Source organism: Pezoporus wallicus, unplaced genomic scaffold (genome assembly GCF_028554395.1).
Source record: "Pezoporus wallicus isolate ANWC-B61680 ecotype Strahan unplaced genomic scaffold, APGP_CSIRO_Pwel_v1 contig_3058, whole genome shotgun sequence".
NCBI classification, from domain to species: domain Eukaryota; kingdom Metazoa; phylum Chordata; class Aves; order Psittaciformes; family Psittacidae; genus Pezoporus; species Pezoporus wallicus.
This window is the reverse complement of record NW_026641153.1, coordinates 2,583,578-2,606,510: the sequence shown is the minus strand read 5'-3', so window position 1 is coordinate 2,606,510 and position 22,933 is coordinate 2,583,578. Positions and strand designations below refer to the sequence as shown.

Sequence of the window (22,933 nt, the reverse complement as noted above, 5' to 3'; positions counted from 1 at the left end):
ATATCCAAACTATAACCTGAGTAGTGGTTTTCTGCTCATGATGCACTGATTTTTTAAAAGTAATTGCTACTATATAAAAAAGTAAAGCTTATTCCAATTACTCAGTTACTGATGGGAAGGAAAGATGGTACTTCTGAAGGAAAAAAACCCAAACCCCAGCATCATCGTTGTGAAATTCAAAAGTGCTGAAAACCGATGACAGCATATGAGATGTGCCCAATAAAAATTTGCAGCTATGACTGTAGTTGTCAGAAATTTGACTGTGATAAATACCCATCAGCTACAAGCACTGGAAGCACATTTTGGTGAGTTTCTTTAAGGTCTCCACAGTTTTAACCCAAGAAACCTGGCAATGCTGGTAGACTCTGTCTGGTCTGTAGTTTTTTGGTCTTGTGTTGGATGGCAGCCAGTGTATTAGTGCTGGACCCGTTCCTGCTTGTGCCTGGAATTACTCCCCAGGAGATAGCATGGCCCCCATCAGGCAGCGTTGCGAAGGGGCAAAGTACTTGAGTAAACTCAGGCCATCTGTTGGTTGCATCGGCTAGTTTTCCCCATTTGCCTATCAAGCCATAAGGTTTTTTTCTTTCCCTGCCCCCTCCCCCAAAAATGTGTTTTTGCTTTATCCAGTTCTAGTGATAGGCAAATGGGTTTCTTACTACTTTTTTCTTCTTTACCTCTTGTGGTTGAGTGCATTTCATTGTAGTGGCTTTGTTTAACAAATCAGATTATCTCCTTTATATATGTGTTCCACTTTGGAAACAGTTAATCTTCTCTTACCAGACATAACCTTTACTCATGATAGAGGAGTAACATGATTATAGTTCTTTCCCCCTTCTTTCACCCCATCTTTTCCCCTCCTTTGACTTCCCTATTTCCCCTTTTTAATTCTTTTGCCTTTTTATCTCCTTTCTTGGTTTTGTCCTTTGCTTCTTCTTCACTATCATATGAAACAATAAATAAGGAACCAAACTCGTTACATTAGGATAACTTAAGTGATTCACTTCAAAATTTTTTTTTTGTTGTTCAGCATTCAAGGAAGAATTCAATCCAGCAGTAACTATTTGATTTCAACTTCAGTCATTTCAAAGGATCTCCATTTTACTCTTCTCTCAGCATGATATGGGAATCAGAATCCTTGAGCATTTAGCAGCTGAACTATCCATTGCTAGACACAGTCAGTTTTGAAGATGTAATAAATGATTTTTAGTGGTACCTCTTACCTCTCAGACAAAAAGGTGAAGTATTTCTTTAATCCAAGGCACCTTTCTGAAGCTCTGTAGTAAGAACAGAGGACATGGAGACCGCATAGCAGCCTTCCAGTATCTCAGGGGGCCTATAGGGATGCTGGGGAAGGACTCTTCATTAGAGACTGTAGTGATAGGACAAGGGGTAACAGGTTAAAACTTAAACAGGGGAAGTTTAGATTGGATATAAGGAGGAAATTCTTTCCTGTTAGGGTGGTGAGGCACTGGAATAGGTTTCCCAGGGAGGTTGTGAATACTCCGTCCCTGGCAGTGTTCAAGACCAGGTTGGATGAGGCCTTGGGTGACATGGTTTAGTGTGAGGTGTCCCTGCCCATGGCAGGGGGGTTGGAACTTGATGATCTTAAGGTCATTTCCAACCCTAACTGTTCTATGATTCTATGACATCATGATGCCTGTCCTGTCAAGTCACTTTGCTGATTTTGAATGTCTGTTGCCATTTTGATTTATTTCCATTTTTACCTCTTCTTGCAGATTTATCTGAAAAACAGAGATTTGTATACTGTGGAAGCCAACAACCCTCGTCAGCTCGTGGAACTTGCAGCCAGAGACATTGAAAAGCTTCTGAGTAACAGATCTAAAGCCTTGGTGGTGAGTACTAATGGACTGAATTTTCTATTTAGCATTTTAAAAAATCATTATTTATTATTGAAACATGAGTTTATTGTTATTTTTGCTGCCTATACACTTACGGGCAATGTCAGCCTGATGTGTATAGGATATGACATGTAGAAAGATAGCTTGTGACTTCATGGTAGAAAATGAACTCATTAGTTCATTGGCATAGGGCAGATGCTCATAATATTGATGGCAGATTAGGAACCATGTCCAAGTAACAAATCAAGTTATAAATAGATTGGAAAATATTCCTCTAAGTGATGCACATTAATGTTTATGACTTGAAGATCACTGTACTCTACAGCCAGCAGTGATGCTGAGGAAACAAGAAGTAGAGCTTTTTTAAATGTGATGTAAAAATAATGGTATCTTTGAAGTCATGATTGTTCATTTTGGTACTATTCTATATAGTGTGTATGTACACTAACTATATCTGTTGATATTTGGTCTGTCTTATTCAGTCTTTCCTGATGGCAGCAAGTTATCCTTCTTCTTCAACAAATGTAATCATATGTGAATCAGATTAATTTCCATACCCATTCTATCTCTGATTTGCTAATTTAATCTGTATTTCAATCATGTTTCATACCAGCAAATTTAATCTTGAACTATTAGTGCGAAGACCGTGCTGCATTGTAATCTCACAATTCTTCATGCTTTAAATAAGAAGTAGCTATTTCTTAAAAGTGCTTTTGCCAGCAGTCCCTTTCTCTTCTATCCTGTAAGACACCAAACCTGGGTAATTGCTTTTATGATTCCTAGTCACATCACTCTGACTCGTATAAGAGTTTAGAGTGCTTTCCAAAAGATGCTGAACAAATGTGCATGGGGGGCATCTGGATGAATTCATAAACATGCTTTTTACAGACTAGAACTACTAGACATAGGTTTAAAGGATGGGACATCAAACTGGGATTTTCTGAGCAATTACATATCCACATAGACTTGCAGATGAGTTTGGACGTGTCTTTTAAAGTTAAAGAGAGAAGAAAGAGGGATTAATTCACCTAACTGTAGACGTCTACTCAGCTGGTAGTCCTAAGCTCCTTTTTTGTTCAGTGGAATGAAACAGGCACTTCTCAGTCAGGATTGACCTGACAAGCTCTGAATAAGACTTTAAAATGGGATGAACTCCAGCCCAGAAGTACTTACTTCTTGCTTCGTCTTTCAGAGGAGCCTCAATGTAAATGTCTATATTGTAGATGTATAAAGTTGGAGATGAGTCCCACCCAAGCAGTCTTCTTACCAGTACAGTTTTATGCAGCTGAAGAAATAGTCTGAGAGTGAAACTGCTGCTTGCAAGCTGTCTTCAGGACTAGCCTTCGTGTAGGCAATGGGATTTTGTTTTGTCTGTTATCCCTGAATAGGTACCACAGGATGTACCCATTTTTCTGCCTTACTATTCTTAAGAGGAGTTCACTTTTTTAGTTCCCATAGCTTCCCTAACATGCAGTGTACATCAGGGTTATCTGGGCCAAAGCTTCTGTGCTTCACTCAAGTGCAAAATAGATATGCTTTTTTGTTTGTTTTCCTGTTTTAATGCAATGGGCATCTGTTTTTGTAGCACTCTGTGGACTTGGTATTATTATTGCAAAATATTATAAGTCATTTGCAGAGCTTTGTGAATGTACCAGTTTTTCCACTATTTTCACATCAAGCCATTTAAGTGTGATGTTTTTAAATTACCACAGCCAAACTTTATACTTTCTTGTGACTCAAAATTAATGTAAGGGTTTTGTGTGTGCCTGTGGTGGTTTGATCTTAAAACTGCAAGAAAATTATCTTATGCTTTAGAAGAGATTCCAGAACAGTTTTTCTGTCAGTGTGGAAGAAGAGTCCCTGCCTCACTTCAGGAAAGCCCACAGTCTCTTCTTGAGAACAGTAATACGATTCAGTTCCCTGGTGTAAAAGAAGATTCAGTTAGAGGAAGGATGTTCCATAAGTCCAGTTGCTCCTAATGGCTCAGATATTTATACTGGCTTTTCTATTTGTAGTTATCCTGGATTTATATCAGAGCTTTCAGTGACTTCTGATTTTAAACCTTCCTCTGGATTATTTTTATACACAGTAGACATTCACTTATTATGTCCTGCATCTGAACTGTTACTTTCTTCTAGAAGAATTTCTTCACCTTCCATATGTATTTCTCTTTCTTCTGTTTTTTAAGGACTATCCTTATGCTGGCATTTTGTAAATTTTATGTAGTGAAGCTGAATTATTTATCTAAAGTTTAAGTCTTCTTAAATCTGCTAGGTCACATTTTCTTTGAAATTAGGAGTGGAGTTGAATGGAACTGCTACTAATGATTACACAAAGGATTTTACTGTTGGGGCTAATATGACTCAAAGTGTTAATTAAAACCTGAATCCTGAAAAGAATATGATGCAAGAGGATGATACATCCTCCAGTGATGCCACGAGGAAGGTGCCTGTGAATGGCATCAACAGTGTCATTGTTCAGAGACTAGCATACCCAAGGCATGCCATGATTTTCTGTAGGCTTGCTTCACAAACAATCTTTGGGCAAGGTTATGGTAAGCAAATATTAGTGATGACTTTTGTAATAATAAGCTGTTTTCCCTTGAGCTGCAAGAGCACCTTTGAAAGAGAAATAACTCTTGCATTCCAGATTATTTGTGTTTTCAGGCAACTTTGTGCTATAAAACTCTCTAGCTGTGACTTAAAGGTAAAAATAATTAATGGAAACATGGAAAAGTGTTGTGGTTTCATTTCTAGTTTATATGAGAAAAGATTATAGCAAAAATCTGGACAAAGATGACTTATCTTGCTCTAAAGAAAAAAGTGTTTTTATTTTTGTCATGTGTATGAATTTATGTTTGGGAGAATCTTAAAAAAGGTGGTTGAAATAGGTACCTGCCTGGGGAAGGAGAAAAGGGAAAGGCATAATCTGAACTTTCCTAGATAGCTATTACTTGAAAATGTTAGCAAGAGGAGAAAAAATTAGGACAAAAAAAAAAAAGGAGAATTTTCCAACAAAGCATAATGGAGGAAGAGAGTGCTATGAGTAGTAAGGAGGAAGACAGGCAACAGCCTTATAGTTAAGGATGTCAAAGACTATCTTGCAGTACAGCCTATTGGTCAAATAGTAAACATTTCTTTAGTGGTTTACTGTTGTTTAGCATTACCTATCTGCCTGGCCTAACCCTACGGAACACACACTATTTTGATATTATGGAATTTCCATATGCATATGGTATGCATGTTGTCCTTTGATTTGATGATCCTTATGGGCCCCTTCCAACTTGAGATATTCTATGATTCTATGGTATTATAAGCAAGTTAATACTCTGTCTCTGTGTATCTATCTTGTTAAAAGGTAGGGCACATACTAGCTGTGCTACCATTGCAACCTGCATTTCCAAGTGTGTTAATGGAAAACGGGTGGAGATTTCATTGAAAATATATCTTGCAATAACTACAGGCAAAACTCACAAAGATTCTTGGATATTTTTCATGTACACAATCTTTCCAAGGATACCAACAAATAGTATGCCTAGCCCATTAAGCAGTCTTGCAGCTAAATTGTTCATTTTCACTAGAGTTAACCCTCTATTTTAAAATCCCTATCCCATTCATCAGTGCAATAGTTTTCTGGGGTTATGTAGATCATGCTAATAGATCATAATCTTTCAGTTCAGAGGGAAACTAAAGAATTAACCCACACATACTTTTCTTTATACAAAAGACAAGAATACTTGTATCTGGGGGTTACTAATATTATTTCATGAGTATCATTAGAAATACTAAATAGAGTACCTAACCTTCCAATATATTTATAAAATATGGTTTGAGGAGTTAAAATATTTTCTCACTGACTATATAAAAATAAATCCTTTTAAACATATTAATATGTGAGATGGACTCATATTTTATTACGCATGTAAAATATTAAGGTTAAGTTTTGCACAGATCATAATTTTTGTTGCCACACTATAAAATTTAAAATTGTGAATTCTGTTTTTAGAAAGGCATATTTTAAAAATTCTGTGCTTTACAAAGTGCTCTTCTGGGATTTTGTTTTCTGTTCATGCACTGTGTTGTGAGGTAAATGAAATATGACATCTGAAAGTAATATTCAATCCAGTGCTGCCCACCAAATCTAAGGTGCAGCTTCACTCTTGCGTGATCTTGGGGGTGCAGCCCTTGGCTTTCCTCTACCCATCTGAGCAGCCCATTATTCATTAAGTATAGGGGAAAATCCTGAATCTTCTACGGCAGGAAAATCTGCAGTTTTAACTTCTTGCTAATTACTGCTGGTATATTTGAATTGAAGAGAGTAAGCAGGTGTGGATCTCTTAGGTAACAGAGAATTAAAATTAAGAGAAAAAAATGATGAATAAACACCTACTAACAGTCTTTGCAAACACATCCAGCAGAAAATTTTGGAAACAGGATTAAAACATCGTATTTCTTGCTCAGATAAGATTCCTTTCTGCATTTGTAACTTACTTAACTGTTGGCAACATGTTTGTGTAGTACTTTGAGATGAATCCTACTTGTCCTTATATTCGAAATTAAGATGTATACATATTCCTCTGCAAATCTTCTTTTCCACTGTGAAATAACTCTTTCTGGAAAGCCTCAGTTTCAGTATCTTCTTGTCAACACTATGGTGTATGCTCACAGTACATTTATTAATAAACACTTCTTCCATTACTGCCCATATTCTAATGCAACAGAATAATCATTTGTGTAAAGCAAAGTCTACTAAATTACATTTCACTAGAGAATGAGAGGCATTCATATCTACACTGACAAATTCCTGCTTAATATTGCTTTATTTTGCTGTGGGATCATTTGTTTTCTCTTTTATCTATTAAACTCTAAAGGTCTTTCAATGGAAGGTACTAGTCAATAACCTTGTCTTCTTGGGCTGCATATAGACAAAGATGAGTTCCATATGGATTTGCACTTTATTGTCTTGATTTCTTCAGCCTTCCCAGCAAAAGGCATCGTATCTTCAGTCCAGTCTTTATGCCTTGGTTTCTTCTGAAAACTGAGGAAACTGAGTTTCCATGGAAACTGAGGCACAGATTGTGTGCTAGGAGACAGGTTCCCTCTACGTGCTGTTGGGTAATGTCCAATACGCACAACTGTGTCTGTGACTGTGGAGCTTAGAATGTTTATCTGCTGGTTTAGATGCAGTTTCAACACAGCTGTGCAAGTGTGTCCAGATCTCTTAGTATTTCCCTGCTCGCCTTCAGTGTCTCACAATATAACTAGGAAGATTAAATGAACATGTGATATAATGTATTTTGAGACTCCTGGCCTGAGATGCTGTAAACTTTAAATAGGGTTGGGAACTTTTCTGCAGCCTGAAAGACCTACAAAACTAAAATAACTTTTGTAAGTGTGCTTCATACTCTTGTTTTTTGGAAGGGATCCAGAACTCCAGCTTGAATTTTGTTTGAATGCCTAAAAGTAACCGAACATCCTCAAATAAAATCTGGGACACCCACCTTCTGGTCTGCTAATCGAAAATTGCCTATACTAGTATGGTACTGTAAAACTTAGAGCTAATCACTCTGTGAGGACTTTGGCCAGGTCTGAGAGCTGAAAATATCTGTGTATACATATGGATAAGCATCTAGATCCAGATACACTTGCACAGGTGTGTTGAAATTGCATCTAAACTATCTTCCAGTGTGTAGACTGGAAGTATGTATTTTTCCAGTTATCTTCTAATCTAAAAACAAAGTACACAAAACATCTGACCAGGGAGAAGTACGTGCAACTCAGTTCTTTTTCTTCCCATTTAACTCCTCTGATCATAGGGCTAAAGTCCTCCAATCCACACTATAATCTGTGCAAAAGTCATAGAATCATAGAATAGTTCCAACCCCCCCTGCCGTGGTCAGGGACACCTCACACTAAGACATGTCACCCAAGGCTATGTCCAACTTGGCCTTGAATCCCACTGTCCATGTCAGCGACAAAGATGTTGAACAAAACTAGTCCCAACACCAATCCCTGAGGGACACCACTCATTACTGGTCTCCAGCTGGACATTGAGCCATTGACCACAACTCTTTGTTTGCGGCCATCCAGCCAGTTCTTTATCCACTGAGTGGTCCATCCATCAAATTGATGTCCTTCCAATTTAGAGACAAGGATGTCGTGTGGGACAGTGTTGAATGCTTTGTACCAAGTCCAGGTAGATGACATCAACTGCTCTACCCCTGTCCATCAGTTATGTGGCCCCATCATAGAAGGCCACCAAATTGGTCAGGCAGGATTTCCCCTTAGTGAAGCCATGCTGGCTGTCACCAAGCACCTTGTTTTTCTTCATGTGCCTTAGCATGCCATCCAGGAGAATCTGCTCCAAGATTTTGCCAGGCACAGAGGTGAGACTGACTGGTCTGTAGTTCCCAGGGTCATCCATTTTCCCCTTCTTGAAAATGGGGGTTATATTTCCCTTTTTCCAGTCATCGGGAATATCACCTGACTGCCATGATTTTTCAAATATGATGGACAGTGGCTTAGCAACTTCATTCACCAGCTCCTTCAGGACCCGGGGATGGATTTCATCAAGTTCCATAGACTTGGGCACATTCAGGTTCTCAAGATGATCTCGAACCAGATCCTCTCTTACAGTGGGCCCAAGGTCTTCATTCTCACAGTGTCTGCATCTGCCTTCCAAGACTTGGGTGGTGCAGTCAGAGCCTTTGCCATTGAAGACTGAGGCAAAGAAGTCATTCAGAACCTCAGCCTTCTCTGAATCCAGGGTAGCCAGTTCTCCTGATAGCTTCCGGAGGGGGCCTACTTTGTCCCTAGTCTGTCTTTTATTTGCTATATAACTATAGAATCCCTTTCTGTTATATTTCACATCCCTAGCCAAGTTTAATTCTAACTGGGCCTTAGCTTTCCTAACGTGGTCCCTAACTTCCTGGACAATATCCCTGTATTCTTCCTTGGCTGCCTGTCCTTGCTTTCACCAGTCACATAGTAACAGTTGCCCTCCACCTTCATTATCATCCCTTCAAATATGTTAAATCCATTTACTCTCATTCTCAGTCTGTGAGAGCCAAAGTCCTTGTCTGAAAATTAGGCCATTCTCCAGAGCTGTAATTTAGATCCTCTTTAAGTTGCGGGTGATCTGTGACTCTGACTTTCCTTGTTATTTTAATGATGACAGAGTAAACTCTGTGATTTTGTCATTAGAAGCCACTGATGACCTAGGGCTTGAGTTGATGGAGTCACCTGATGTTTCCTATTACTTTCTTATGCACACCTGTGATATCTCATAGAGAGAGAAAGGGAGAGGTCTCATTTTAATACTGAGTTGTGGTGGTGTCAGAAGGTTGATCAAGATAAAATGTCTTTCCCTTCCTCTCTTTCCTACCAGTGGACTTTCTGTGCCAGGTTGTTCACCAAAATAATTTCAGGTCTGGTTTCTAAGAAGTCTACAAGGATGGGGAAGAGCAAATTAGCTTGAGTAAATTACTGATCAAATAGCTGAACTGAAATTTTGTCTGTGGATGTTTCTGTACCATGTACACAGGTTTTATGTTTTATTTTTCACTCTGTTACTTTTACCCTTGGAATTGTTAGGCTGTGGTTGCTTCTTCTCTTTAACATTTCAACATATTTTATTCTTTTATTTTAACTTTTCACTTAAAACTGGAGATGGCTTTTCAGCTGTAGGAAAAGATATTTAATGAAAAGATCACACAAAGTGTGTACCAACATCACAAACCAAACAGCTTTAGTTGTGCCAATATGGTACTAGAAAAAATATTGGTGTTTTAGAAAAATTACAAATAAAATGAACCTTTCTCTGTATAAGGACTCTAAGATCATGAATACCTTACGTTTTACATAACATTGGTTCTTTATGTCTTTCCCGTTATTTATTTGGTAGAATTTTACAGACTTAGGGCACTGGGGCTATTTAGATGTTTACTTTTTATATCCCCATCAATTCTCCACATACTGAGTAACTCACCGAGGTGGAAAATTCCTAGATTTTATTACTGGATGCTTTCTGTGAGTATTTGGAATAGACACCGTCAGCTACTTTCAGCAGCGTTAGATTTAGATTTCAGTCCATGACTAGAGCTGGTCCAAATAGCAGAAATAGCTACTTTGGATATGGCAGGAACTTTGCAGGTGAGTTTAAGATTGATAACGCACTGCTTTTAAAACTACCTTCACTGGAAATTTGCACACTAGCACTAGTTTTAGATATGCTTTTTTTAGACTATAATACTGAGCCTATTAGCCGGTATGAACTTTCCTTAAATTTCCAGATGCAAATGTAGCTTATTTTTAAAGTCAGTTGTAGCTGCTGAAGCAAGTGTGTTTTGGAATGACAGCTAGCAAGATGTGACACTTGTGAAAACAAACATTTGTCAACTGTCCATTTCAGAGGTTTGAATCTGGTTTTATTTGTCTTTCCTAGAGTCTTATTTTATTAACTGAAAGCCAGGTTGTATAGATGCAACATTATGCATCAGAGGATGGAGTCACATAACTCACATACCTTGCAAGGCATCATAGAAGTATGAAAAATAAATCAGAGTGCTTGCAATGAAAGCTCTTACAAATATTGCCTGTTTCCATGTTTTCACAGTTTCCTTGATTTGCCTTCTGCAGATGTTGTATTAGTGTTGACTGATAAAGAGAGGTTCATCCTTCCCAATTACCATATCCTTACAGGATCCATGTGTCATCATTTTGATTTTTGTGGACCTGAACTGTATGTAGTGCTGAAACAGCATTTAGTACTCTAGCTTAGAGAGACACCTGCTGAATCTCTGTCCTGCTAGCACAGCCTATTGCAGTTAGAGCTCTGGATGCAGTTAGTGCCTGGGATGATGAAAACTAAAAAGAGCTTGTGGCAAATAATGTTATTGGATGATCAGCTTCAGAATTTAACTATTTTATCTCCTTACACGGTAGATTGTCACTGATAGCTTTCTTGCATTCCCATTTGATATGGAGAAAAATAAGGAGCAGTGATAGCTGCAGCAGTTCTTTCCCATTCAGTCCCCTGTATATATTCACTTGAGCAAAATCCCTTACGAAATAAACCACCATGGCTAATTTCCCAGAGGTTGTGTTGTTGTTTTTTAAGCTCTCTGGGGGATTTCTTCATGTGTTTGTTACAAGCAAGTTTCTTTGTCTGGGTTTATGGATACTGAAATCTCCTTTGTGAATTATGTTCTTCAGGTGCAAAGCCTCATTAAAGCATTACCCTAAGCTGGACGGGCGGGAGTGATGTACCAGCTGTGAAAAGTGAAATCTTGTTCTAGATAACACTTTTGGTTCCTTTTGGTTATAAAGTTACTTTCTTTTCAGCTTCAGAAGCTCAGATTTAAAAAGAAAACAATGCAACCCAAACTGCTGTTTTTGCTTTTCTTGGATTTATCCCAGTTTTTGTCTCCAGAGCTTTGCTACCCTTCTTAGCTGAGGCTTACCCTCAGGCAGCTTCTTCTCCTGCAGATATTTTTCTATCTGTTTCTGCCTGATAGGCAAAGAGAACTATTTTCTTACTTATTTCTTGGCCTGGTGACTTCAGATTGTCTGCCCAAGAAGCACATTGATGAATTTACTGCTTTAAGAGTCTTTTCCACTGTGGCTAGTCAGATATTTTGTAGAAGAATGGTCTTTCAGTGACAAAAAATACAACTTTTTAAAAATAATAATATTTTGTCCTAGGAGTTGAATTTGCTCCAATTTATTTCTTTAATGGAGGTTTGCCTGTCTAAACAGACTGAAGAAAAATATAGGAGTTTTTGAGGATTGCCAGTGTTGGCTTCTATACTCTACTGCTGTTTGGCCAGTCCTCCCAAGACTCCTGACCTTTCCTTCAGTTCCTAAGTTCACTTTTTCAACCACAACAAAACTGTATTTTAAAACTTTTAAATTCTCTGTGAAATGAAAACTTCACTTGTTTTCTGAAAGTTCTATTAAATATTACTGAGAAGAACCAAATGTAAGTCGTGATCTCAGTGGTCCAAACTCGCACACACAAGTTATACACAAACTGTTATATAGTAGCTGTATATTGATTTTGGAACTCTTTCAAGCATCTTATTTTGTCTTTCAGTACCTTTTTTTTAAGAGCATTGATACCTGGTTGTATGCATGATACCAGTATTTGTCTTAGTGGAATGCTTTGTACCCTTTGTTTCTCTTTTTCTGCATTCCCCATATTCAAAGTTCAAATTAGACTGTGTTGCTACAGCATCACAGTAACTCATCTTAAATTGATCACCCTTTTCACCTTATAAATACTTTTTAGGCTGCCTGTGTCCAAGACACAGTCACTATTTTCTATAAATGCTATGAAATCTCTAAATTCCTGGTCCTATTTCTAATGATAAAACATCTGATGATGACAGTTCTTTTGAATTACATTTCCTGTAAGAATTTTAGAGTTTTAATAAGTTCTCAAAGCATTTGAATTGCAATTTAGTTCAATTTGCGTTTTAGAAGGCAGAATTAAAGCACAAGTGCAGTGAAAGATAGATAATAATATAGAACCGTTCCTAATTGTCAAGGACTTTTGGGTCTCCAGGCTTACCATTTCACTGCTTTGTGCTTATGCAATGTTCACTCTCATAATTGGTGTGTGATGCTGGAAATAGAGTATTTGGGGCAGGGCAGAGATTTTATGAGGGAACTACCATGTCTTGGGTGCCTGCATCATGTTCCATGTCCTCTTTTAGAACATGACTGGGGATAGGATAGGGTAGGATATGGTAGGATGGAGTAGGATATGGTAGGATAGGATAGAACATGCATCTTTCAGCACATGATTTCCCTCTTCTGTGACTTCAGACATAATTCTTTGGCAGGCCTAAGATCAGAAGATCATGACAGAGTGCTCGGGTGCTGCAACTATGTTTGTGGTGGTAGGTATTCAGATAAGTAATTCTTAACAAGAAAAATCAACAGTAAATCATTAGCAGCCAGACAAAATACAGTAAATAAAAAAAATAAAATAAGTTCAGATTAAATAAATGTTATCAAAATCCAAAAGGTTTTAATTACTTTTGGTGAATGTTTTACATTGGAAGATAAATGTAGTTAAATCTTTTCTTCCCTAATGAGAAATTAAAATACTTTGCTACAGTGAAACTGTTCATTTTTTCCATGCATTTGTTCTACCGTTTTTTCGTTCACATTTTCAGTAAGATTAAGCTAAAGGCAATAATTGTTACTGTGGAGCCAGAAGAAGATTAAATTTAAAGATGCCAGTTTTGACTGATGAAATACATACACGCATCAGACTAACTTTCAGCTTCAGTAGAACTCTTGCTGCAATAAGGACCTATTGAATTGCAGAATAGACATCACAATCTGATTTTAAACCCCTTTTAAAGTCGTGTTCTATGATCAAGTAAAAGACAAAACCCTACATTTGGGTTGGTTGCTGGTCATGTAATTTGATAAAATTCAGCAATGAGTAGTTGAACGGTCTTTTATTTCAGTCAGTCTTCCTAATTTTTTTTCCGTTTCTGGAAAGAATTCTGTAAAGGTAGCCATCTACTGCATGGCCATAATGCTTGTTATATAGCTGCAGTATCCTTAGATGCACTGTAGCACTGGATAACAGTATGGGTTCAGTCGTGTAACAAATTGTTTCCTGGAATAGTTGAGTTTTTCCTCCAGCATTTTGGTAGCTCAGTTTGAGCCAGTATTTCAGGCATGCAGCTAATTGGGACCCTTGGGAAAGAACACAGGTAAATCTGGGATTCTTCCAAGTAAGCTTTAAAGGAATAGGATCAGCAGGGTTTGAGTCCCTGGAAACAGCTTGCTGCAGAGCTAGTTAAGAAGAAATACTGAATTTCTGTCTTCATGAATGTATGAAGCAGATTCAGGTGTTGTGTTCACCTGGCAGTTTTCTTTCATAAGTTTTTCTCCCTTACCAGTTTAAGGTGTCCACCTGCCACCTTTATCACATCTTTTGGGCTTTCCAGTGGAATTTCCGTATTAAAACATGCCTTAAGAGAGCTCCTGTCAGCTTTCTTTGCAACACTGATTTTGATGTACTTGTTAGTACAAAAGGCAAAATTCCCCAGGAGCCCAGCAATTTCCTTGTGCCATAAGTCTCTGTGGAAAATTTTAGAAAGCAGGATATGCTGAAGGAAAGCAGTGGGATAAAATGCTTTGTGCTGTTTCCTGAAGGTCTAAATTGCAATTTCTAAATTTCTGTGATCCAGCTGTAAAATTGCTGATAAACAAATGTAAGCTTCACCTTCAAAAAAGCTCTATTAATCAGTAGAGGCTAAGGTACTTCACATGCTTTTATGTTAATCCTTTTGCTTGAATAAAAAGATTCTCTTTGATGGGAAAGCTTCAAGAAACAAGGGGATGACACATTTTATGATGTGTCTATGTGATGAAGATATGGTTTCTTCAAAGTCCAAGGTCAGTCCAGGAACATTTTTCATTCCCTTTTATATAGCTGCTTAGCAGATAGAAATTGATGCTCTTCAAATAAAGTCCTAAAGGGCTCACATTTGTTATGTGTTTGAATTTGATTTATGAACTCACGTGGAGGTGGAAGTGGTCCTCAGTGGTCTGTCTACAAATATGTTTACATGTTTGTTCCTGGTGTTCAGAGGGAAGGGGATTTTTGATGACCTAGCTCCAAACACTGAAGTCTCCCAAGTATGCCTGATTTTAACACCAGGACTTGAGTGTCCTGGTGGAATCAGAAACACGGAGTCACCTGGGTCCATACTGCACCTGTGGCATACAGACATGAGACAAGCACAGCTGGAAGACAGATATGTATGTGCTAAGACCAGGATGTCTTACACAGGTGCAACTGAAGCCATTTGGGTAAATGTTGCAAGATGACACCTTAAGTTCTTCAGGATCAGACTGAAATCTTCTACTTAGGACCGTGCTACAGAGATGCTGTGGTTGAGGTTTTTCTTCTTTTTGTGTGTTTGATTTAGGGTTTTTTTGTAAGTTTTCATTTCTAATATGTTTGGAAGAAGATTCTGCAACTCGGCTGTCTAGGAAATTAGGGATTTGAGATCAAATTTATCTTCAAAGAAAGTTTGTGTTTATCTCCCACCCTCCAAAAGAGTGTTCTGATCACTTAATTACAAGCTAGACTGAACAGAAATACACTAATTCTTCCTTGGCTATTCCTCCATCATATCAGTGCTGAGCCATTGTGTGAGGAACAAAGGATTCACAGAACCAGGAGGGAGGATGATACAGAAGGGCTTTCATTTGAGTTTTTATAGTATTTAGCTAGATGAGAATAAACTCTTTTCCCATTGTATTTGTCTCAATTTAAACATCATCATAATCTTCTTTATATTGCAAGACATCTCAAAAATGTATGGCAGTTAGAATGTGTGCTAGGCACTGCACCTCTGAATTAAGGACTGTGGATGAGTATTTAGAGCATAAGTAGATGCTCTTGCACTTCTGCTAATGCCCAAAAGTCAGCCATAGGGGAAGCCTTTGCTCTGTTTCTCTGAATCTTTGATGCCATCAAAGTTAGTGAATAAAGTTTTTTCTAATTAGTGTGTTTTTTTTTCTACATTCTCCTTAGTCTTGTCCTAGGCTCTTAATTTTTACTTTTTAAAAGATACTATTTCATTTTTGGCCTTCATAAATTATATTCTTGGTACCATCCAGGCTTTATTTACAGAATTCTGCTAATATTTTCCAGAGACAAAACCAGTTGGTTTGTTCTTCCAGGTTGATGGACGTGATATTTGTCAAACAAAAGCAGTTAAGGTGTAGAGCACCAGCTCCCAAGGGAGGGGATGAATCCACAAATATGTTTCAACAATTTGCATTGAATTGTGACTGCCAGAGAAATGCGCTTTTATTTAATATTAACTTTCAAAATAGTTAAAACCCATCAATATGGATTTGGAAGTGGTCCACAAAAACAAATTGTTTAGAAGCCACTGTTATAGAGGAGTACAGAATATAACACATTCAGAGTGTGGTGATATTTAGTTTAGCTATGAAAAAATACATTTTTTGTATAACAGTAGTTTACTGGACTGTGCCTCCCCCCAAAAAAAACAACAAAAACAGAATTCCTAGTGGGCTTTGGGGTGTTCTGGTTGGTTTGTTTGCTTTTTATTTGGTTTAGTTTGGTTTTTTTGTACTCATTCCTTGCAAACTGAAAGAACTGCATTGTGTGAGCTCTTAACACCTTCCCTATGTTTAGTTAACAGTGACATCATGAAGCTATTTCAAGTTTTTCATCTTTTAATAGCAAGAGAAGTTCTGTCAGTCTTAAGGTTCAAGACACTCTGGGACAAAGATTGGCTTTTTTATATAGAATTGTTTGGGGGTTTAATGTATTTTCAGTTCACTATTTCTTATTAAAACTTCAATCACCCACAACTTGATTGTAATTAAAACTTCCCTGAGGCAATAAATTTTGTTCTATGCAAATATGACAGGTATAATTATGGAAAATCTAATTGTTCATATATTGCTACTTTTCATGTGGTGTTTAAGTGATGAAGTAAAACAAAAAAAAAAAAAGATTTCTTTTTCCCTTTTAAATAGAAGAAAACAGAACAACAAAGTTTGTACTTTTTCGTGAACCTGGGTCTGTAATGCACTCTCCTGACTCCATGAATCCTGTAATTGTGTCCAGACCAAAGACAGGAATGTTTTTGAGTTGCACCCTATTGAATTACTACAGGGGGAAATGTTCCTTTGTGGTGGTGGATTTAGGGCAGGCAACAAGAATGAATGGAGGTGGGTTCCGTCCTAGAGTAACATGGTCAGCACAGTATTCAGTGGGCCACGTGAGGATGGGACTTTTCCCTCATTAGCATCTTGATTACATCTAGCTCTGACATTACTAAGGAAAATATGTATTTCTCTGTATGTTGCTAAAGACCTTGAAACTCATTGGTGGTTATGTTTCAAGAATATTTCCTCAAATGTTTCTGTGGTATGACCTGTTACAGATCTCAGCATGTTGCACCTTGATTAAGAAGGGTTTTTAATCCCTGCCACCAAGAACCTAGCAGGGAACACTTTGAAAAAAACCCAAAAGGTCACAAAGATGCTTTAGTTCTTGCCCTCTTGTACAGAACAGCCTTACAAAATCCCTCAGTTTCAGTTTTTTGTTTGCATGCTGGCTATAGCTGAGTTTCTTCTCCTTTGCTTTTTATGTTGTCTCCAAGTTGGTTTGTGTTACAGCAGCAGTGACTCACTGATGCTCAGCCCAGTGTAAGGTATTAAACAGACAGCCTCTGCTGCTGTATTCAGTGGCTATTCCCTAAGTACCTTGTCTGAGTCAGAGCAGAGTGGAGCAGTGATTTTGTTTTTGCTGGATGTGTTTGGGCAGATAGTGCAGGGGTGGGCAGCTGCAACGCTCCTGTTGCTGAGCAGGCGGTGAGCAATCCCCTTGATGTTTGCTCTGGGTTTTCTTCTTGTTTTTTCCCTCTCTGTATTGTACTTTTTTTTCAAGGGTTTACATGTATTCTGGAGTTGTCAGGATGTGCTTATGTTTAACCAGGTCTTTAAAAAAATGAATATGAATGAACAGTAAATGCCAGAAGAGCATGTTTACCTGTTCCCAAGGTGATAAAAGCAGATTGAGTCAAAATCCTAGGGATGAGTAGTTCCAGGTAGGTTTCAAACAGAATCAACCTTTAGTGACACAGAAGATCCTGACGTGTGTAAACCTCGCAGTCCCACCAGGCACTTCCTCAATGTTTCCAAACCGTGTTCTCTTCCACAGCATTAATGACATGCCAGACTTCACGTTGTTTCATCTGAGGAGGCCATCCCTCCTGCCCCCCCCAGCTATCCTCTTTTTAGCTTTTTTCCCTCAAATGTTATACATTGCAATAGCTATATGCCAGGAGAAGTAATAACTGAAGAGTGCCTTAAGGACATTCCTTTAATGAGCAGTGGAGGGGAATGGAAGTCAAAGAACTAGTCCATGGCATTTTGCAACTCTACGGAGAGTATTTCATCTCATGACACATTTCATGGGCTTCAACTCCCTGTAAAAAGATGGTAGCATATTTAAATGTGGTCCTGTCTTCTTATGTGTACTAAAATGTCTAAAACATTATGTATAAATGTGTGTGTGTAATGAAAATACATTGCAGTAGCTTCAAATTTATGGCTATAATCTGAAAATGTTTTCATTAAGAATATATTTCTATTTTTCTTTCTCCACAAGTAGACATCCCATGGTGTAATTTTACCCTCACTTATTGTGTTCCATGCCTTCAGATTTTTCTTTGTATTATTTTCTCTGTGCCCTGTGTATTACAACCTCAACTCCTAATCTTCAATATACATCTTATTTTCAGATTATAATTTTGTAAATCCAGTGCTTGCTACTCATCTTTGCATTTACCAAGAATATGCTAAAGAGGTGACTACAGAGGATGAAAATGAGGAAAAAAATTAACGTTACAAACTGTGAGGTAGCATAACTATAGGCATATGCAATTGTAGTTGAGAGAACGGAGCATAGGTTCTGCTATAAGGTGCTTTAACTTTCTGATTTCATGGTTTTAACCTTCCAGTGAATCATGTTACGCTTTTAAGTTTTCTAATATTTCGTAAAAGGGCTTTCTGTGTATGCAGTAGATTCACATAAGATGCGTATTTGCATAGATAGTCATTGCTGTATTGTAGGCAAAGCTTATAGCTTCAGGCTTGTTCCTGATTTTGTGCAGAATTAAGCATGGATTTAATATTAAGCATGTAATAGTTTAATGACATATTTTTGATTGAATCAAGTCCATTGTATGACTTGAAATTAAAAATATGTAAAATATTGTAATAGTGAATATAATAATAAACAATATTAAAGAATTAATAGAATTATATTCAAGTGGAACAGAGAAACAATACATCATCTGATTCATCCTAGACTTCGAACTTCCACTGAGGTGAAATGGGCACAATATTTCTAACTGTGTATGTCTGCCTGCAACTTGTGTATCTCCTCCAAAGAGTACTTTGTGTATATTCACCTTGTTTAGCTACAGGTAGGAAATTTAGGTTAAGCTACTGCACATTTCATGTTGGTCTTAGTGTTAAGCATTTGGTATTTTCCAGTGCAGTGATCTTGAAAGCAGGTGGGAATGTTTTGTATATAACTATTAGTGCTAAATTCTGAGTTAGTGCTATTCCAAATTGCCTCTCCCATTATTGCAAAATTCCACTCTCAGGATAAGGGTGGAGTAGGGGTACAACACATTGTCCTTGCTGCAGTCAGGCTTTCTACAGTGATGTTAGAGTTTATATGGGATAGAACTAGTGCTGCTTCAGTCTTGTCAGATTGTCTGGACCTAAACTGAGCTAGTGGCTCAGAGTTGAGTATACACACACACATATATAGATAGATATCTATATATATTTGTGTATGTGAGTGTGTTTTTTTTTCCCTCTTATTTTTTTTTCCCTCTTATTTTTTCTTAGTATTTCATTATACTCTGGATAGTCTCACTAATTATCAGTAAATTTTTGGTTATGCTGTTTAAACAAAATACTTCTGTTAAGATATCTTCATTGTGGTCTCAGCTGCAACCACAGCTGTGTCAGCTATTGGCCATGGATTAGAATTGGTAGGAAGGGCATGAAGTGGCAGAGATGTGGGAACAAGATGTGCTTTTGCAGGATGCTTGACTACATGCTCTGATTTATTATTTAGCTGTGAGCTGTGTTCTGTTCAGCAGGGGAGCTTTTCTTCCTGCAGTGCCATCGAGATCTGTGTGTCAAGTTACCCTTGTGCAGCAACTTGGGCATTGTTCTTACTCCAATGCTACTACTACTGTGTGGTTTCAACAGAATGTATTTTTCACAGTGGTTTCAATGCCTAGAAAAGACTATTTTACATTTGTTTCTATACTGTCTGATATCAGCATGTCTACACAAACATACTGCTAATTGTTTCTTCACTGACAACCATTTGTCAGCTTGGAAACTAAAGAATTCCATTATATAGAATTAAATGAATGCTAAGAAATAGCTGCATAATTAGAAGCTCTCTTACCACATCAGAATAAAATCCTATCTTTTCAAATTGCATCGAATCTCAGAAAAGGTTTCTGATATCTTTTTGATGTGTTTGAGCAACGATCAGCCAAGTGAATGGGGAAGGTGATAAATGTTGATGTAACCAAGTTTTCATTTGGTTGTTGGAAGGAGGGTGTTTGCATGGAGCGATATTTTATATCGCCATGTATTAGAATGGTTTCTGCATCTAGGAAAGCCTCCTATGTTATGAATTGAAAACTTTAATAATAATGTAGCTAACTTTGTGAGTCACTTAATGCAAAGGAAAATACCGCTGTCTAAAAAAGGTAGGCATAGAAATACAAAGTGTAAAAAGTACTGAAGTTAAACTTTTTTTGATCTGCAGTCAGAACTGTTGCAATATTTACTCTTTGTAATATTGGAATAGAAGTCTAGACTCTGATATTTTTCCAATCTGCAGTTGTAATGGCCACTAAAAATGAGCACTACAGTAAAAGCCACTGGGAAACATTTGTGATCAGCAAATAAAATCCATAACAAAGGGCTTGGCAATTGCTTAGAAATTGTCTGTAGCTGCTTTCTAAGCCCCAACAGCAGTGCTGTGAGGAAGTATTTCACAGCAGCTCACAGCATACTAAAGGTAGGAGACTCAGGTAACCTGAGAAAGATTACAGATGCTTTTTCACAGGTTTTCTAAATGAAGACTGATACGCCAACTGTGGCAGTACTTGTGTTCCCTCTGAACTATTGCTGTGTCATGGAGTCTAAGTGAACTTGGTGTCAGATATATATTGCCTCTGCAATACATTTTAGAGCTGCATCCAAGAAGGTATAAAAATCCCTGACACAAGATATCCCAGCAACAGGTTAATTTTTACAGCATTCCCACTGAGCTATCTTTGAGATCACTTTGATGGTACTATCTCTTAAATGCTGGAGTACAAAATGAAAAAAAGCCCATGGTGTGTCATTTATTTTGCTTAAATTAAGCTTTATAAGAGAAAGGTGCCTATTCTAAGCTAGGGCTGTAGGCTTCCTCTGGAAAAATAGTCACTACCAGAGTAGAGTGGAGGATTCATTTCACTCTCAGTACCTTCAGTGCTATTTCCCCTTCTGCAGCAGAGAAGAACATATGATCCTTTAAAATTTCTTTACAATTTAGGTCTGCGTTGCTTATCTACCTTGGGGATTGTTACTTGTTTAATGCTTGCAACCTTTTCTGCACCACTTTCATGCCCTTATTCTCTTTGAAAAGCTCAAGCCCCGATGTTCAAGAATAACTAATAATTCTTTTGTGTATTTGACAGGTTTTCCAAACTGATAAGCATTTAAAACTGGAACATATAGAAATAGGAGGCTTCAGTATGACCTGGAAAGTACAGCATTAGTTTTCATTAGCATCTTGGTAGGCAGTGGGTATCATTTATATCTGTGTAACTTCCCTAGGCACAAGAGGTTTTCCAGAATTAGACTTTTCACTATCAATTGAAAATCAAAACTGTAGAATTGTGTCCATTGGATGTCAATTTTGTCACTGGCAGAACCTAAGGAGGCATTCATCTATGTCCTTTCTTGTTAACTAGCATAGATGGTGCCAATTGCAATGGATCTGTTGTTGGCTCAACTTGAATGTGCTATTTATGTGTAAGTCTAGCTCAAGATGCTTTTATGATGAGATCTTTGGACTTCCCGAGAGTTTTTATGTATTTATTTATAGGAAAGCAACCATCTGAGGTGAATTTAGGAAACATCTTCCCTTTAAGCTGCCAAAGTGTTGAAAAATGATGAAGAATGGGGAAGCTGATTTCACAGGATAGGATTTTATTCTGCAATCCCCTGAGTATCATTTTCAGGGGATCTTCATGTAAAAGAGTGTTCACCTGTAGAGGCTGAAAAGAAGGGCCAAAAGCCATTTACTGGGATGTATATATATATATATATATATATATATATATATATATATATATACTTAGATGTGCAAGACATTACAGAATGGGATTTTTAGAACATAGAAGAAAATTAGGCTCCTAATGCCCCCATTTTCAGTTGGAGGATGGCATCCAAGCACTTCTTACACTTGTGTATGTATCACCAGATGTTTATCTTCAGAATCATAAAACTTTGAAATCCAATCCAAGCTGCTTCTGAGTAAGCAGTTCTGGTCCCAAAGCATGGAGAATTTATTCCTATATTGGAAATATTGCAATTGCATTTTAATTAAGGGCATGGAGCCATTGGATGTATTGTAAATCACTGGTACTACCTGTGGTATGTGTTATCATTTCAGAGGCAGGGTTAGCCCCTGCTGAGGATTTTGATTTTCAATCCCTCTCCAATGTTGACTTGTTTCACTCTGTGGGCAGTGCAGGGAAACATATTGAACAGATGTTTTGGTCTGAAAAGGCAGCAACCAGACAACAGAAATGAACACGCAAACACAAGCAGGGAGTGTTCAGCAGGGATTCAGCTGTTTGAATTGGAAAGGATGAAAACATCCAAGGGGCAGCCACAGCAACAACTACATCATGTTTAAGAAAGGAAGAAAATAAGTGAATTCTGTCTGGATCTGCCTGTACGATAGGAACTTAGCTAACCGCAAATCAAGCTCTGTCAATATGCCGTAGACCAGCTATCTACGGCAGAGATGAAGGAAATGGGAGAAGGTTGCACTGCTATACACTGATTGATTTGCACCTCAGACCCTGGGGGTTGCTTTGTGGCCATATTCTGGAAGCTGAAATAATGCATCCATGCTAATTGTGAATGTCCTCGAATGAAGGCAGTATTTTAGTAAAAAAAGAAAAAAAAAACAACTGTTTAAAGAACAGGCTTAATAAGTAGCTTAATGAGTTGTAAGTTGGCTGACATTTTGATGTTGATGCCCTTCTCTCTGTTAGCCATGCTGCGATTGTTGTGTGAGCTGGAGATGCTGTGCTGTGCTGTGACACCAGTAGATTGGTCAGACTGCCTCAAGTTAGTTTAAGGTGCATCATGTCATAGAATCATAGAATAATTAGGATTGGAACGGACCTTAAGATCATACAGTTCCAACCCCCCTACCGTGGGCAGGGACACCTT

At 37.8% G+C, this 22,933-nt stretch overlaps 1 protein-coding gene across 10 annotated transcripts in view; it reads left to right on the top strand.

Moving 5' to 3' along the window:
* Positions 1 to 22,933, top strand: part of CACNA2D1 (calcium voltage-gated channel auxiliary subunit alpha2delta 1) — a 381,260-nt gene that overhangs the window by 73,618 nt on the left and 284,709 nt on the right. For all 10 annotated transcript variants that reach the window (XM_057422543.1, XM_057422540.1, XM_057422539.1 and 7 more), the window contains exon 3: positions 1,737 to 1,853. In XM_057422543.1, the coding sequence (XP_057278526.1) occupies positions 1,737 to 1,853 (117 nt within the window). The remainder of the gene's footprint in view (positions 1 to 1,736; positions 1,854 to 22,933) is intronic.